Raw genomic sequence first — 16,448 nt, forward strand, 5'->3', positions numbered from 1 at the left:
TCTGTAAAACTTTGGTGTGGCCTCAGGAACCACGTAAATCTTTGCTTTCAGCCTGGATCTTGTCTTGGAAAACTTCCGAGTATTTTCTTAAGATGTCACGAAAATCACCTTTGTTCATTTTGAAGATTTCTAGCCAATCTAATCTAATTTGGCGAAGCTAGTCTCAGCCCATCACACTTGGCCCTTGGTCCCCACTACTATTAGAGGCAGTTAAGCTGACTGGTGCGGTGCCGGTGGCTCACAGGCATTATGGTCGTTCCCAGGAACCTTAAAGCTTCCCCAGTATACGTGGTTAGTCTGGCCGTTATCCCTCTTAACTTCTGGGGCTGGACCCAACTTTGTAAATAACGATATGGTTGCTCACCTATAACTGTAGCAGAGGCCCCCATGTCCACCTCCAAGTGGCTGACTATTTACCATTAGCACAATTGTAATTAGGGCCATCTTGCCCACCTTGATGTTGTTTAAACTGTATACTTCAGATCTGTTTTCAGGATTATTTGCTATACTGTGTAAATCTCTCCTGGAGGTAATTTCCCACACCTGGCAGCATTCTTCAGAGCTACTCGGCCCAAGATCGCAAGAAACTGCAGAGTGTGGTGAACTCAGCCCAACGCATCGCACAAGCTTGCCATCCTCCCATTGATTCTGTATACACCTCCCACTGCCTCAGGAAGGCAGACAGCATTATCAGAGACCCCTCCCACCCAGGCATTGCCTTCTTCCAGACTCTTCAATCAGGCAGAGGATACAGAAGTCTGAAGACCCACACATCCAGACATAGGAACAGCTTCTTCCCCACAGCTGCTAGACTCCTCAACGACTCTCCCTTGGACTTATCTGTTCGCTGTAAGAACACTATTCACGATGCCCTATGCTGCTTTTGTTTAGCTCTTGTTCCGCACTATAACCAATCACAATTAGTTGATGGACCATTTGTCAATGTACTCTGTTGATTATTCTTTTGTCTACTGTTTACGTACTGTGTACATTCTCTTGGCTGCAGAAAAATACTTTTCACTATATTTCGGTACATGTGACAATAAATATCAATCAATCATTCAATCAAGTCATAGGTTTACAGCATGAAAACAGGCCCTTCAGCCCAACTTGTCCATGCCGCCCAGTTTTTACCACTAAGCTGGTCCCAATTGCCCGCATTTGGCCCATATCCCTCTATACCCATCTTTCCCATATAACTGTCTAAATGCTTTTTAAAAGACAAAATTGTACCCACCTCTACCACTGTCTCTGGCAACTTGTTCCAGGCACTCACCACAAGTGCCCCTCTGGACCCTTTTGTATCTCACACCACTCACCTTAAATATGTGCCCTCTAGTTTTAGACTCGCCTACCTTTGGGAAAAGATGTTGACTATCTACCTTATCTATGCAATTCATTATTTTATAGAGCTCTACGCTCCTACGCTCCAGGGAAAAAGTCCCAGTCTATCCAGCCTCTTCTTATAACTGAAATCATCAAGTCCTGGTAGCATCCTAGTAAATCTTTTCTGCACTCTTTCTAGTTTAATAATATCCTTTTTATAATAGGGTGGTCAGAACTGTGCACAGTATTCCAAGTGTGGCCCTACTAATGTCTTGTACAACTTCAGCAAGCCGTCCCTACTCCTGTATTCAATGTTCTGACCAATGAAACCAAGAATGCCAAATGCCTTCTTCACCACCCTGTCCATCTGTGACTCCACTTTCAAGGAGCTATGAACCTGTACTCCTGGATCTCTTTGTTCTCTAACTCTCCCCAACACCCTACCATTAACTGAGTAGATCCTGTCCTGTTTACTTTAGGAATCAAGACATCAGCCAGCTGCTTAATGTAAAATGATCAGCAGACCAATTGAAGACATGGATTTCTCTTGTGGCATCCTGCTAGGCCTCCAGCGGCAGTTGGCTTCAGTTATTATTGAAGAAGGTGACACAACGATATTATAGACCCTCTGGAGAAGTGGTGCTCTCTAATGCACTGCTGCTTGGGGAACTGTCATCCTTAATTTATAGACTTCTTTGGGTTGGTAAAGTTTCCTGTAAGCACAACTCTTTCTAATGCTCTCCCTCCTGCTCCAGCACTATTTTTCTCCTTTGTCCAGTCTCGAACACTGTTCCTCCTCCTTAAGCTCAAGTAAAATTCCCAGAAGGACCCTCATGAGGAAAAGTGTGTGGTGGAACAGCCCTTTAAGTGTCCAGGACTTCCTGCAGTGGGGTCAGGCACTTTAATATCTTCTTAAGTATGAAAAACAGTCATCACCGTCTCCAAATAAAATGCCTCGCAAAACTTTCTTACGTTTTACCTGACAACAGTGCAGAATTCCCTTAAATAATACTGAACAGGGGCAGCATGTGGCACTGTGGTTAGCACTGGGACTGCGGCGCTGAGGACCCGGGTTCGAATCCCGGCCCTGGGTCACTGTCCATGTGGAGTTTGCACATTCTCCCCATGTCTGCGTGGGTTTCACCCCCACAACCCAAAGATGTGCAGGCTAGGTGGATTGGCCACGCTAAATTGCCCCTTAATTGGAAAATAAAAATAATTGGCTACTCTAAATTTATAAAAAAATAAAAAATAAAATAATACTGAACAAGGTCACATCATGATTTGTAGTGCCCAGGAGTTGTGGGTGAGAGCAGAACTGATGATAGCAACAGTCTGAGATGAAAATAGGATCATGGGTCATAAATACATCATTTGATTCCGATTTGCATTTATTAATGAGGCTCCCATCTGTTTCCAGCAAGATGCTTTGACCTAGATCAAAGTGCACCTGAAAATCAGAATAAGCAGAAACCAAGCAGTAAGCCTTAAGAACCTCAAACATAAAAGTTATATCGGTCCTGCTACCACATTGCTTTTATAGTCTAAACAGGGCTGGAGAGGAATGAGTATTACCCCCAATAATTTTCTAAGACTTGACTTTTTAATAATAATCTGCAATGAAGTTACTGGGAGCGGGTGCGGCGGCAGCTGTTTTCGCCTTGCTGATCGCCCGAAGGCGGATCCTGCCTGTTGGGGTGGAGGTCAGTTTCTCCACCCTGTGCCCTGGCATGGCAGGGGGATCTGTTGGAGTTTTTAACACTCAAGAAGGTGACGTTTGAGTTGAGGTGAAGGATGGAAGGGTTCTACAATTCATGGGCTTTGTTTATTATGCACTTTCAAGAATTGGATGACATTGAACATTAGTGGGGGAGGGTTGGAGTGGGGGTGGGGGGTTGGACTCTGTATGTTGTTGGTGACTATGCATGGGTGGATGGTGGATTCCTGAATCCTTTTCTTTGATGTTTGTATTTAAAATGTTGAGGGTTGTTTGAGGGTTGGTGGGAGGGAGGAATTGTTGGACAGGAGATTGACATTGTATATGTTACCATTGATTGTTTGTTGGTGGGTGTAAATTTGGAATAAAATGTGAAAAATTAGGAGAATAAAAATATATATTTTTTAAAAAGGAAGTTACTGTGAAAAGCCCCTAGTTGCCACATTCCAGTACCTGTTCGAGTACACAGAGGGAGAATTCAGGATGTCCAAATTACCTAACAGGCACATCTTTCGGGACTTGTGGGAGGAAACTGGAGCACCCGGAGGAGCACAAGGGTCCATTTTACAGGTGTGATGCAACAGAGAACTAAAAGTATTTTTAAACAAAAACAATGTTTATTCTATGAATCCAGTTAACAGTTTATAAACACACAGTAAACATCTATCAACGTAGTGTCCTAAATGTAAGGTTAAGGGAGGGGTTGTTGGGTTACGGGTATAGGGTGGATACGTGGGTTTGAGTAGGGTGATCATTGCTCGGCACAACATCGAGGGCCGAAGGGCCTGTTCTGTGCTGTACTGTTCTATGTTCTATTAACTACAAACACAATACTTTTCCAAATACAATATTCTATAGGTAAACCTGAGAAACTTTCCTAACATCCATAAGTTAAACCCTTTTTAAATAAAGACAGCAGGTTTAAATTCTCTACAGAAACAGGTATTACTTTGAAATCATCAAGTGATTTGATGACATTCATTAGATTGCAGAGAGAGCGATCATAACATCTTCTGGCTGTGAATGCAGCTCTCCAACTCAAAACAAAACTAAGACACACTGCAATTGCCAGCTCAAAACGAAAGTAAAAGCCAGACAGACAGCCCAGCTTCACCCAAACACTGACATCACTGCAGCTATTTGATAAACACCCATTTGTCAAAGTACATCCACCTGACAGTATTCACAAAGGAGAGGGACACGTTGATTGGTGGTGTCTCAGAGGGATGTGTAAACACTTTAGAACAGGTTGTTATTTTGAGAGAGGAAGTGTCAGGTGTTAAAAAGCATTAGGGTAGACAAATCCCCAGGGCCATATGGCATCTATCTCAGATTACTAAGGGAGTCAAGAGACAAAATTGCTGGGCCTCTGACAGAAATCTTTGTGTCCTCATTGGCCACAGGTGAGATCCCAAAGGATTGGAGGATAGCCAATGCAATTCCATTATTTAAGAAGGGCTGTAAGGATAATCCGGGTAATTATAGGCCAGTGAGCTTGACATCAGTGATAGCGAAATTGTCGGAAAAGATTCTCAGATAGGATCTATGCACATTTGGAAGTGAATAGTCTTATTAGCGACAGACAGCATGGTTTTATAAGAGGGGGGTCATGTCTCACTAATTTGATTGAATTTTTTGAGGGGGTGACAAAATTGATTGATGAGGGAAGGGCTGTAGATGTTGGCTACATGGACTTTAGTAAAGCATTTGATAAGGTCCCTCATGGCAGGATGGTGCAAAAGATTAGATCACATGGGGTCAGGGGTGAACTAGCTGGATGGATCCAGAACGGGCTTGGCCATAGAAGACAGAGGGTAGCAATGGAAGGGTGTTTTTCTGAATGGAGGTCTGTAACTAGTGGTGTTTCGGCAGGGATCAGTTCTGGGACCTCTGCTCTTTGTAATATATATATAAATGACTTGGAAGAAAATGTGGTAGGTCTGATTAGCAAGTTTGCGGATAGTGATGAAGATTGTCAGAGAACACAAGAGGATTATAGATAGGCTGCAAAATTGGGCAGAGAAATGGCAGATGGAATTTAGCTCGGACAAATGTGAGTGATGCATTTTGGTAGATCCAATTCAGGTGGGAGCTACAAAATAAATGGCAGAACCATCAGGAACATAGAGATGTGTGCAGGTCCACAGATCCTTAAAAGTGGCAAAACAGGTGGAAATGGTGGTAAAGAAAGCATATGTTATGCTTGCCTTCATAGGACGGGGTATCGAGTATAAAAGCTTGAAACTTATGTTGCAATTATATAGAACGTTTGTTAGGTTATATTTGGAATGCTGTGTCCAATTCTGGTCACCGCACTACCAGAAGGATGTGGAGGCTTTGGAGAGAGTACAGAAAAGGTTTACCAGGATGTTGCCTGATATGGAGGGCATTAGCTATAAGGAGAGATTGAATAAACTGGGATTGTTCTCCCTCGAGAGACGGAGACTGAGGGGCGACCTGATCGAAGTTTATTAAATTATTAGGGGTATAAATAGGGTGAACAGTTGGAGGCTTTTTCCCAGGGCGGGAATGACAATTACAAGGGGGCACAAGTTCAAGGTGAAGGGGGAAAGATTCAGTGGAGATGTTCGGGAGAAGTTTTTTTACGCAAAGGGTGGTGATGGCCTGGAATGCACCGCCAAATGAGGTGGTTGCGGAAGATACGTTAATGACTTTTAAGACTTATCTGGATAGGCACATGAACAGACGGGGTATAGAAGGATACAGGCGGTTGGTCTAGATAGGACACGTGATCAGCGCAGACTTGTGCTGTATTGTTCCAGCTTGGGCTAAGTCGCAAGAAACATCAGTGTCATACAAATCTTAGGTGCTGACCATCTCAAAGAAGAGTCTAATCATCTCCCCTTGACATTCAACTGCATTAGCATTGTTGAATCCCTGACTATCAACATCCTGGGAGTCACCATTAACAAAGAAAGAAAGAAAGACATGTATCTATATGGTGTTATTCTGCGGCTGCCGGATGTCGTAAAGCGTTTTACAGCCAAATAAGGACTTTTTGAAGTGTAGTCACTGTGTAATGCAGGAAACATAGCAGTCAGTTGGCACAAAGAAAATGTCCCGTACAACAATGTGATAATAACCAGATAATCTGTTTTGGGGTTGCTGATTCAAGGGTAAGTATTGAAATACTGACCCATCCTCAGGTGGGAGACAAACCTTTGGTGAACTTGGGTCTAACATTTGGTCAATACCTCTTGCAGCTGATAAAAAGATGATGTTGAATGAAGTTTGAGAGTGGGTTCAATTGTCTGTCCTGTTATTTAGAGTGTGTAACAAGGCTGGAGAGATTTAAATGCATTGGAGAAAATAACTTTAAAATGCTGCAATCAGCAGAAAAGCAGGATTATCATATTAACACCATACTAAACAATGGGTACTGTGATGTTTTACTGAAATTTATAACAGTGTTTATCCCTAGAGTTGACTATTGGTTGGTAAACCATGATAGAAGAACAGATGTTCATGGGTGAAAGACCATCAGATGGGACAATATTTTGGCCTGGTGTGTGCTGCCAAGCTGTTTAAAGTGTGTCTGCTTAAAAAGGTTAAATTACAAAGATTGTTTGTAATTTTTGTGAATGTTTACTGAGATTTTTCAATAAAATTGCAGTACATCAAAAAAAACTACATAGAGCCAACTCACTACAAAAAAACAGTATAGCCAATTTAGATATAGAACAAAGTAGGATCAACGTGAATGGTGGTACTAACAATGAGTGTACAATAGCAGAGTCAGTTGCAGCAGTAATCAGAATTTAATGTTAATCCCACGACTGCAAGCATTTTAGCATCATCATGGTGGTTATAAAGGTCAGTCCTCTCTACTCTCTGGGTTAAAATGCAAATATGTCCTTATAAATCTGGTCTCTGTGTGAACAGTGCACTAGCGAAATGTGTTCCTTTTAAGCCTTTCAAACCAGAACAAATCACATCCAATCGGCGCATAGTTGAACTCAGCTCAACTTGCAATCAGGATGCTAGAATTGGGCTTGGTGATTGAGACGGAATTTTAAAAAAAAGTCACAGTTTGCACTCCTGATCATTATTGTCTCTCCTTTATATCTGCTGGAAATTGCACATATGGATATTGAGGAAAATAGGATTAGGCTCAGATGTTACAACCTGGACATTTGAATGGACTGCAGAAAGTCTTTGTTCCAGCTACTTGGGAGAGGCACCAATGGAACTGTCTGCCAGCAACAGTCAGTGGTTTCAGCAGATAAAAGTATCAGGGAGAAACTATCTGATTCTACTACATTTCATATCCAGGAAACAACAAATTAAACATCCTCCTGACAATTTGTGAATTCCAGAGTGGTACAGTTGGAAACTGCCTTGGATCAAAATGACCATCAATTACAGTGGAATCATTCAGTTTGTATGATGACTTGTTTCTTGTATAAATTGTTATTTATTTTTGTCATCTCTCCAGAGGAATCATAGCAGTGTTATTAGTTATGGTCTATAAATGAAAAATAGACACCACTTTTAAACTGAGTTAAATAAGGGTTTGTTCCAACCTCCTGCAAAACATTTAGCTCTTTAACAGAACAAATTGAAGAGAGAAAAGTACTTTTGCATATCAGCCCTTCAAAACTTCTGTGCTAATCTTACTTTAGAGTGCGTAAAATAGCAACCCTATGATCGTAATATGATACATTTTGAGGTACAAAACAACATTTTAATTCTGTAGACAGCTTCTACTGTACAAAAGAGTCTCCACATAGAGTAAAAAAGCCAAAGACATAATGCTCTCCTTCTAACAACCAAATAAAGTATGCACAAGAGGGTCTCAGACCTCAACATCAAAACCACCTCAAAGTGCGTTAAGGAAACAAATCACTTTGAAGTCCAGTGACAGTCCTTGCATTTTGCACACAACAAGAATTTACATTTCTTTAAAGTCCAGGAAATTTGAAGTGCTGTGAAGTGGGCAGGCTGATTTCCACAGCAGGTTCTTCAATCTGGGCCTCTGTTAAGTGTGACTCTCGACTGGGAGCAGAAGCTAACATTTTCATGGCTTATGTACATAGATATTATGTTATTTGCTTAACTCTTTATTAGAAACGACAACATTTTAATTGTGTTTTATCATGCTTACTATTTGGACTCATTTGAGTGTCTCAAAGACAGAAATTCTCTTAAATGGCTGGCCAATCAAACAGTATTTTTGGGTCAAGGATGTGAAACATCAGTGAGCACTGTCTAAAGAGGTGAAATTCTATTTTCTTGCTCCACCTTTCCTATATATAAAAAAAAGCCTCATGATGGTCACATCAGCAACAAAATTTGGAACAAAGTTTTCCTGGGTCTCACAAATTCCGTACAGATACATAACCCCTTCATGGCAATCAAACAAAATTAGAAACACAGGCTCAGAGCGAAGGGAAATCCTGAGTGTTTGAGATGAAATATTTCCCCAATTAAATCTAAATTTCTCCCTTGAAAAAATGTTTTCCGATTCTGCTCTCAGATCTCTCCAAGGTCCTATTCCATACAGCCACAGGCAGGTACACAAATGCTATTGAGTCACATATCCGTCTCTTTTTTTCACTCTTTTTAGGTTCAAACCCAATCGCTACACAATGCCACTAAGTCACTCTTGTGCTGGAGATAAAGATGCTTTGTTATGCTACTCTTTTACACTTCGATAATGTAGCTTGCTACACACAGCATTCAGTACAAGGCTATGTGATTGTAACATGATCCATGTTCTAGTTATTTTTGCACTAACTATGAATCAATATTGCACTCGACAGCCAGAGGCGGGCCTTCTCTGGGATCAAGGTTCCAGGGCAGAGGTCCTACCTATCAGCAACTCGACTAAATAGCAGTGCCACTGGGGAGGTGGTGGCTTTCTCTCTTTTGCACCCCCACAAAATGAGGAAGGCACTAGCCATGGAGCCTGTGGCAAGAGCTTGCACATGGAGCCTTTTAATTTGAGCAGGCTGTTGTGCTGCAACTACCGCATGGTTCTGGCTGACCAGGAGACTCTCCCGTTCTTAGTGCCTGCCATAGTGTATTGGAAACATTTACAGCTTGAAAATCAACCTGTTTGGCTATGTTATGAATGCACCTTCCATGGCCATCAATTCCTAGCGCGGGACCCGAACTCGGGCTTCTGGCTGAGAGGTAGGGTCGCTATCCTCTGCAACACAAGACCTCCCATGGAGACCGTGGCTCCTGGTAGTACGACACTCTAGGATCATGAATGGATGCAGGCCACAGGTGAGTGATCATGGGAGGGGATTCACAGGATGGGGATTGCAGGGTAGGATCGTGTGGTTAGGAAAGTTGGCAGAAATGACAGGGAGGTGACTTTCAGCCTTTCAGATATTGTCTCTGCAAGAGGGACAACCCCGCCAATCCCCCTCTGCCCACCAGCCACCCCGCCCAACCCCGCCCAACCCTCTCAACCCCCCTTCACCCAACAGCTGCCTCCCCTCCCACCCCAAACCCCATTGTGAGTCAGCAGGCAACCCTGTATGAGTTTGCTTCTTGTGCTCCCCACATGGCGAACCCCCCATTTGGTTAGTACCAGCAGTAGCAGGATGAGGCCCTTAAGTGGTTATTAACTGTCTGTTTATATGTCTCAATTAGTGGCGGTGCTCCATAGGCCAATCCACCATGAACCTAATCAGCAGGATCCCCATCCACTACCCTCTTGTCTGATTAAATGACCTCCTCAGCTCTGAATTCTTCACAGGGAAAAACATTAAATTCCACCCATATTATCACAAGGTTTAGGTTAGCTATGGAAAAGAACTAAGAACAATGCAAACTAAAAATAATTAATTGTTGGAGGGCCAATTGCAATGGGGCGAAAGAATACCTAGCACAAAAATCAGAATCAAAAATTGGAACAGTTAATCAGTTGCCTTTAAAGAGGAGATGGTCCAGAAAAAAGGTGTGCATGACAGACGACAGTGTTGATAATACAAATGAGAACCCGCCAAATATAGAAAGTTCAGAGGGAAAGTGAAGAAATGAGAAGCAAAGAGAGAATATGAGAAGAGATTGGCAGCTAACATAAAAGGGAATCAAAAAATATTCCATAGGCGTATGAACAGTAAAAAGACAATAAAAGGAAGAGTTGGTTGATTAGAGACCAAAAAAAGGGATTTTGGCTTGGAGGGGGAGGCCATGGCTGTGGTACTAGATGACAATTTAGCATTTGTCTTTATACCAAGGGAGAAGATGCTGCCAAAGTCATAGAGAAAGAGGACGCAATTGAGACACTGGGTGGGCTAAAAATAATTGATAAATAATTGATAAATAATTGATAATTGAAAGACTGACTGTACTTCAAAATGAAAGTCATCAGGACCAGATTAGATGTATGCCAGGATATTGAGAGAAGGGTGGAAATAGCAGAGGCACTGGCCATAATCTACCAATCCTCCTTAGATGCTGGGGTGGTGACAGAGGACTGGAGAATTTCAAATATTGTACCCTTTTGAAGGGCATAAGGATAAGTCTAGCACCTATAAGCCAGCCAGTTTAACCTCAGTGGTGGGAAAACCTATAGAAATGATAATCAGGAACAAAATTAACAATCACTTGGACAAATATGAATTGATGAAGGAAAGCTGGCACAGAATTGTTAAGTACAAATTGTGTTTAACTAACTTGCTTGAATTTGTGGATGAGAAAGTAAAAAGGATAATGTGGCTGTTGTCATGTACATGGACTACGAAAAAGGCATATGATAAAGTACCATATAATAGGCTTGTCAGCAAAGTTAAAGTCCATGGAATAAAAGGGACAGTGGCAACATGGATAGGAAACAACAGTGGTGGTAAACCATTGTATAAGACTGTAACTACAGGTATATATTGGGATTCCATTAGGGAATTATGACCTGTGGGGGGTCGGTTAGCTTAGAAGGCTGGACAGTGATGAGGTGCAACACCAATAGCATGGGTTCAATTCCTGTACCGTCTGAGGTTATTTATGAAGGACCTGCCTTCTCAACCTTGCCCCTCACCTGAGATGTGGTGGCCCTCAGGTTAACTCACCACCAGTCAGCTCCCTCTCTCTCAAAGGGGTGAGCAGCCCATGGCCCTCCGGGACTTTGACAATGTTTGTTTCAATATTAGGAACACCTCTTTTCTTGATCTGTATGTAGATCTTACAAAGTTTGGAAGTACTGTTCCATTTTTAGTGATAGACTTCAAGGGGACTTAGATAGGCTGATAGAATGGGTGGACAAGCAGCAGATGAAATTTAATAGAGAGAAGTTTGAAGTGATACATTTGGGAATGAAGAGCAAGCAGAGGATATAAAAGTTACAATTCTAAAGTCGGGGATGAGGAGGGTGCGGAAGGAAGAGAGAGACTTTTGTGTATGCACAAAAGGGCAGGTTGATAAAGTACTTAAGAAATCATAGGGGGCCCTGGCTTTATAAATAGAGGCATCGAGTACAAAAGCAAGAAAGTTATGGTGAATCTTTAGAAAACACTTCGAAATCTTTAGTGTCAATGGAACTGCGTCCAATTTCGGGGACCAAACTTTGGAAGGGTGTGATGGAGTTGGATAGAGTATGGAAAAGATATACAAAATTGGTTCCAGAGGGACTTCTGTAACTTGGAGAGATTGGAAAACTGCAGCAGTTCTCCTTAGAGTAGAAAAGGTTGAGAGGAGATTTGTTGGAGGCATTCAAAATCATGAGGAGTTTGGACTGGGTAGATAGGGAGAAACAGTTCCCATTGGTGGAAGGTTTGAGAACAAGAAAACATTGATTTAAGGTGAATGGCAAAAGAACCAAAAGTGACAAAAAGAAAAACTTTTTAACAGTGAGTGGCTAGGAAATGGAATACACTGCTTAACAAAGTGGCGGAGGCAGATTCAAATGTGACTCTCAAAGGGAATTGGATAATTATCTGAATAAAAAAATGCAGAGATACAGGGAAATCCTGGGACTGTTGGAATAGCTGAGTTGCTCTTGCAGCGAACTGACATGGAAAATTGATCATTTCTCCTGAATGACCTCCTTCTATGCTGTAATTATTCTATGAATTCCATATCCTCACAACATTCTGTGTTAATAAGCTTCTCTTCCCCTCGGTTTTTAATCTCTCATATTTAATCTTGTATCTATGATTTCCTCCCCCAGTTCTTGAATCCTGATACGGGAGTCTATTTCTTTCCATCCTATGTGATATTTTTATAATTTTAAACACATTTATCATATTACCACAATATCTGCAATGTTCTATCAAAAAATCCCGTTTTTCAAGTCTTCCTTCATATTTATTTTTTCTCCTGCCAAGCAGTACCCTAATGAACCTATACTGTATCCACTCCAAAGCCACAAAATCTTGCCTATTATATGGAGCTCAATGTTGCAGCAAGAAATCCAACTGAATTATTATAGTTCCACATCGGTTTATCATTACCCTTTTGCTTTTATATTGATCCCCTGCGACAAACCTAGAATTTCATCAACTATGTTTACTGTCTTATCAAACTTAAGTTAAATTAAATCCCAGGTCGTGCCCCTCCTTATTGTTGTTACTGCTCCAGACCTACAACCCTCAGAGAACTCTTCGCTCCTCCAATGCTGGCCTCTTGAGCATTTACATTTTTTTTTGCCATTCCCTTTGGATGCCATACCTTCAGCTGTCCTGGACTTAAGCTCTAGAATTTTTTTCCTGAACTAGTAATCACCCCATTCTCTAAGACACTCTTTAAAACCTACCTCTTTGATCAAGCTTTTGGATATTTGTCCTAGTATTTGTTTTTAGTTATTTTTCGTCTGATAAGTTGGACATTATGAATTCTCCCTGTGAACTCGAACAGGCGCTGGAATGTGACGACCAGGGGCTTTTCACAGTAACTTCATTGCAGTGTTAATGTAAGCCTAATTGTGACAATAAAGATTTTGATTATATTAGAAGACTCCCGTGCACCCTGTGAATTTTAATCATCTTCAGGGCACTATCTAGATGCAGCTGCTATCTTAAATGTTCTCTGCACCTATGCACTCAAATTCGTCTGCTCTTCCACGGCGCCAAGGCTGATTCTATTTGGCTAAGCCTAAGGCCCTTGCAACCTGACAGCAGCTCTAAACTTTGCATTTGACAAAAGCACCAAGGTGTCGGATCTTTACAGACGTTTGGGAAAAAAAACTTAGACTGACTTTTTTTCAATTATGAGCTGGTCACCTGTAAAGCAACGTTAACATAATTTATCACGGGCTGTTTGTGACAGGTATAAAGGAGACGACTGGACAGATAAATGGACGTAAAGCTGTCTTTTAGCCCTATGACTTCCTGTGGCGCATTTGGGAGCAGCTTTGAAGAATGTGAAATCACCTAGACTTCCCCCATGGGGCGGGATGCGCTATTGCGCAATCATGGAATAGTTTATAGAAAAAATGAGCGTGGTTTCCTTCAAATCTGGACTTGATGTGGTGGACACCTCAGCCGCTGCTCATGTAGCAGCAATCGGCTCTCAGAAGGGGCAAAAAAATAACATGACCGGCAAAACTAAAACCTGATTAAAATGTTAAAGTACAGGGAGATGTTATCAGTGAGCTTGTTATGAAGTGGACAGGTAGATTCTCAGCTGTGTAAATGAATCTTTGTCCCACACATAAGGCGTGCGCCCCCCCCACCACCCCCATCCGGGTCTTTCTCTCGGAGACATCGCCATCCAACCTAACCCGATCCGAGCCCGCTCGCCTTGTGACTGACAGTGGCGGCAGCCAATCACCGGCTGCTCCAGGCGCCGTTACGCCGCGCAACGGCACGTCAACCGCGTCCCCTGGCCAATCGACATCGAGCGGTTGGGGAGGGGCGGGGGCCGGATGTGCACCTATCAAGTTAGTCGGAGCAAGCGCACAGAAGTTAATGGTTCGGGTGGACTAATATTGGCGGGGCCTAGTCTGTCTTGTGAGGCGCGGTGGCTTTCGCTGTTCGTCGCCCAAGTCAAAGTTTACATCGGGGAGATTAAAAGACGCCGAAATCCGCACAGCTTCTAGTCAGACTCGGAGGAGCCCGACACGGTAAGGATAGAGGGCCAAGAATATGCAGAATGAAGTGATAGCGGAGAACCGAGCGCTGGACACGATGACAGACGGCTTTGAAGACGAAATAGATTCTGTGACCGCTGCCGTCAGCACTAAAGTTCGCATTTTAGAGCCGACACCCGGGGATCGCCTGGATTTCAAACTGGCTGTGCTTTCCGGCAGCGAAGAGGATGAGGTTTCTGAGGTAAAGTGACCCTCAGTTCACCATCGCCACTCAGAGCCGTTCTTTTAGTCAATCATTTTAAGGTGTTAATACGCGGCCCTCTCCGTCCCCTCCCCTCCTGTCTCTCTTCCCCCCCCCCCAACATATCACCTCACTCCATCGAATAGGAGGCCTGAGATGGGTATTGCCAGTGGTGATATGCACAGATCCGGGTCTAAATTTGTAATATGAAGCCGAGGCTCGGGCGGCGGAGCCGGCTGAAACGGTAGGCCGGAGATTTTTTTGGGGGGGGGGGGGGGGGGGGTGGAGGCGAGAGAAAGAGGAGCCTGAGGGCCGAGTGCGCCTGCGCGATAGCCGTGCTGTACCCTGGGAGGTGTAGTTTTGACGGTTGACTCGGAGTTTGAAAGGAATCGGAGGAGGAACGAGAACCGGACTACAACTCCCAGTGAGCCGCACGGCTCTCCTCGCTGCTTGGTTTTTTTTGGAATCCAGAAACTAGTTCTGGCCTGAATTGTCCTGAAGCCACTAACCCTTTTCAATCACTATATATAGGTTGAGCCAGCAAGGACCGATGTACCAAACATTTCCCACAATATGAACGCATCGAATAAGATGCGATCAACTAGATAACATGTGAACTCAGTAAATTTTTCAGTTCCATTTTCTGTAAATATGTTTTTCTTACGTACATTAGACTACAAACGAAGTTGGAATGTACCATATTATTCCCATTTGCCTGAGAAACGCCTATCATAAGGGAAACGGGCACAGTAGGCCTCTAGTTCCTAAATGCCGTCCCCATTCGCACAATTTCGGGCCTTGTCACATGATGTAACCTCCGATTCGAAATATGGTTCTAGTTTATATCTCAATTACAGTTCCAGGCTGATTTTGATGCATCACCAGATCAGCCTGACATGCCTGGTTTCACTAGGGAAGAGATGATATTTGATGTGTGACAAGTAGAATGTCTCTTCCACATGAGGGCAAGGATAATGCCAGTTCTATTTTACAGGTTTCTCAACTTTTTTTCTTTGGTCAGGGGGAAGTTTAATAGTATTTAAGATTTTGGTGCAAGTATGTCATTTTGATGCAGCACAGTAGTGTTTTTAGTCTGCAAGCACATACATTAGATTCAGTTGCAGAGATGAACAAATTACTTTTCAGGTTGGTCGCATGAAAATTAGAGCAGAAAGAATCATCGCAGTTGACTTTAACTTCGTCTCTGGAAATTAGTTTATTTATTTTGATGATTGACAGATACAGGTATTATGCTAACCTAATATTAATTAGAAGAATTTTGGTTCAAAAATAGAGGTGCAAAATTGAACTAATTGGCCTGCTCTTATATTCCTGCCCAAATTGTGCTGAAACTGAATTGTAGGAAAGAAGAGGGATCATAAAATTTGTTACTCTAGATTGACATTGAACTGTTTCTAGCAATAAAATAAATAAATAAATTGCACAGAAAATAATCTAGGGATTACAGTAAAATTTGATCAGAGTTTTGCTGCCATAACATTTTGGTTCCTCTGTTTCATGGAAATAAATGTGATTATTATAATCAGGTAATAATAATTTTAATAATTTAGATATTTTTGGATTTTTAATAAACAAAACTTGTTTGCATTTTGAAGGTACCAGCTAGTTGAATTTCCTTAGCGACTAATAGTTCTCTATTTCATGTTGATGGGATTGTTTATTATTTGATAACTGAAGACAATGAATGTTGGCACATAATTGATCTCTGTCCTGTTACACCAAGACATCATTTGTGTCTCAGCCTCTGCACCTGGTGACCTCTCATTCTCAATGTCACAATATTTCTGTGTTGATAAGTTCAAGCACTCCTTCACTTTCACCCCATTATTTTCTGTCATCAGTAAAAATATCAAATGTTCTCGATCTGTTTCTCTATGATATTGCCTCATTGACTCCTTCAAGACCAAGGTGTACAGATTGAATGTACCTGCCTCATAGTGACTTTAGCTACGTGATTGGATCACATCACATGCAGTCAGGTTTCATTTCTCTCTGCCATAGTGTCTTAACTCCTTTATCCCCCCCTTCATCTACTGATAAGTGCAAGGAGCTAAAATTTGAGATCATTTGTTTGTTGCAGTATCCCTCCCCTCTGCCCACCCTCCTCTCCAAGCCAAATCTTCCCTCTTTTCCTTGAACTTGCA

The 16,448-nt window shown here is 42.3% G+C and overlaps 1 protein-coding gene across 15 annotated transcripts in view; it reads left to right on the forward strand.

Annotated features, from left to right (window-relative positions):
- Window positions 1-13,887: 13,887 nt before the first annotated feature.
- Window positions 13,888-16,448, forward strand: part of ankhd1 (ankyrin repeat and KH domain containing 1) — a 249,829-nt gene continuing 247,268 nt past the window's right edge. For 9 of the 15 annotated variants that reach the window (XM_038795714.1, XM_038795716.1, XM_038795719.1 and 6 more), the window contains exon 1: window positions 13,888-14,283. In XM_038795714.1, coding sequence (XP_038651642.1) covers window positions 14,098-14,283 — 186 coding nt within the window. In that variant the 5' untranslated portion in view covers window positions 13,888-14,097. The remainder of the gene's footprint in view (window positions 14,284-16,448) is intronic. The other 6 variants (XM_038795725.1, XM_038795726.1, XM_038795727.1 and 3 more) reach the window with 1 other exon arrangement.

Source organism: Scyliorhinus canicula, chromosome 4 (assembly GCF_902713615.1).
Source record: "Scyliorhinus canicula chromosome 4, sScyCan1.1, whole genome shotgun sequence".
Taxonomy (NCBI): domain Eukaryota; kingdom Metazoa; phylum Chordata; class Chondrichthyes; order Carcharhiniformes; family Scyliorhinidae; genus Scyliorhinus; species Scyliorhinus canicula.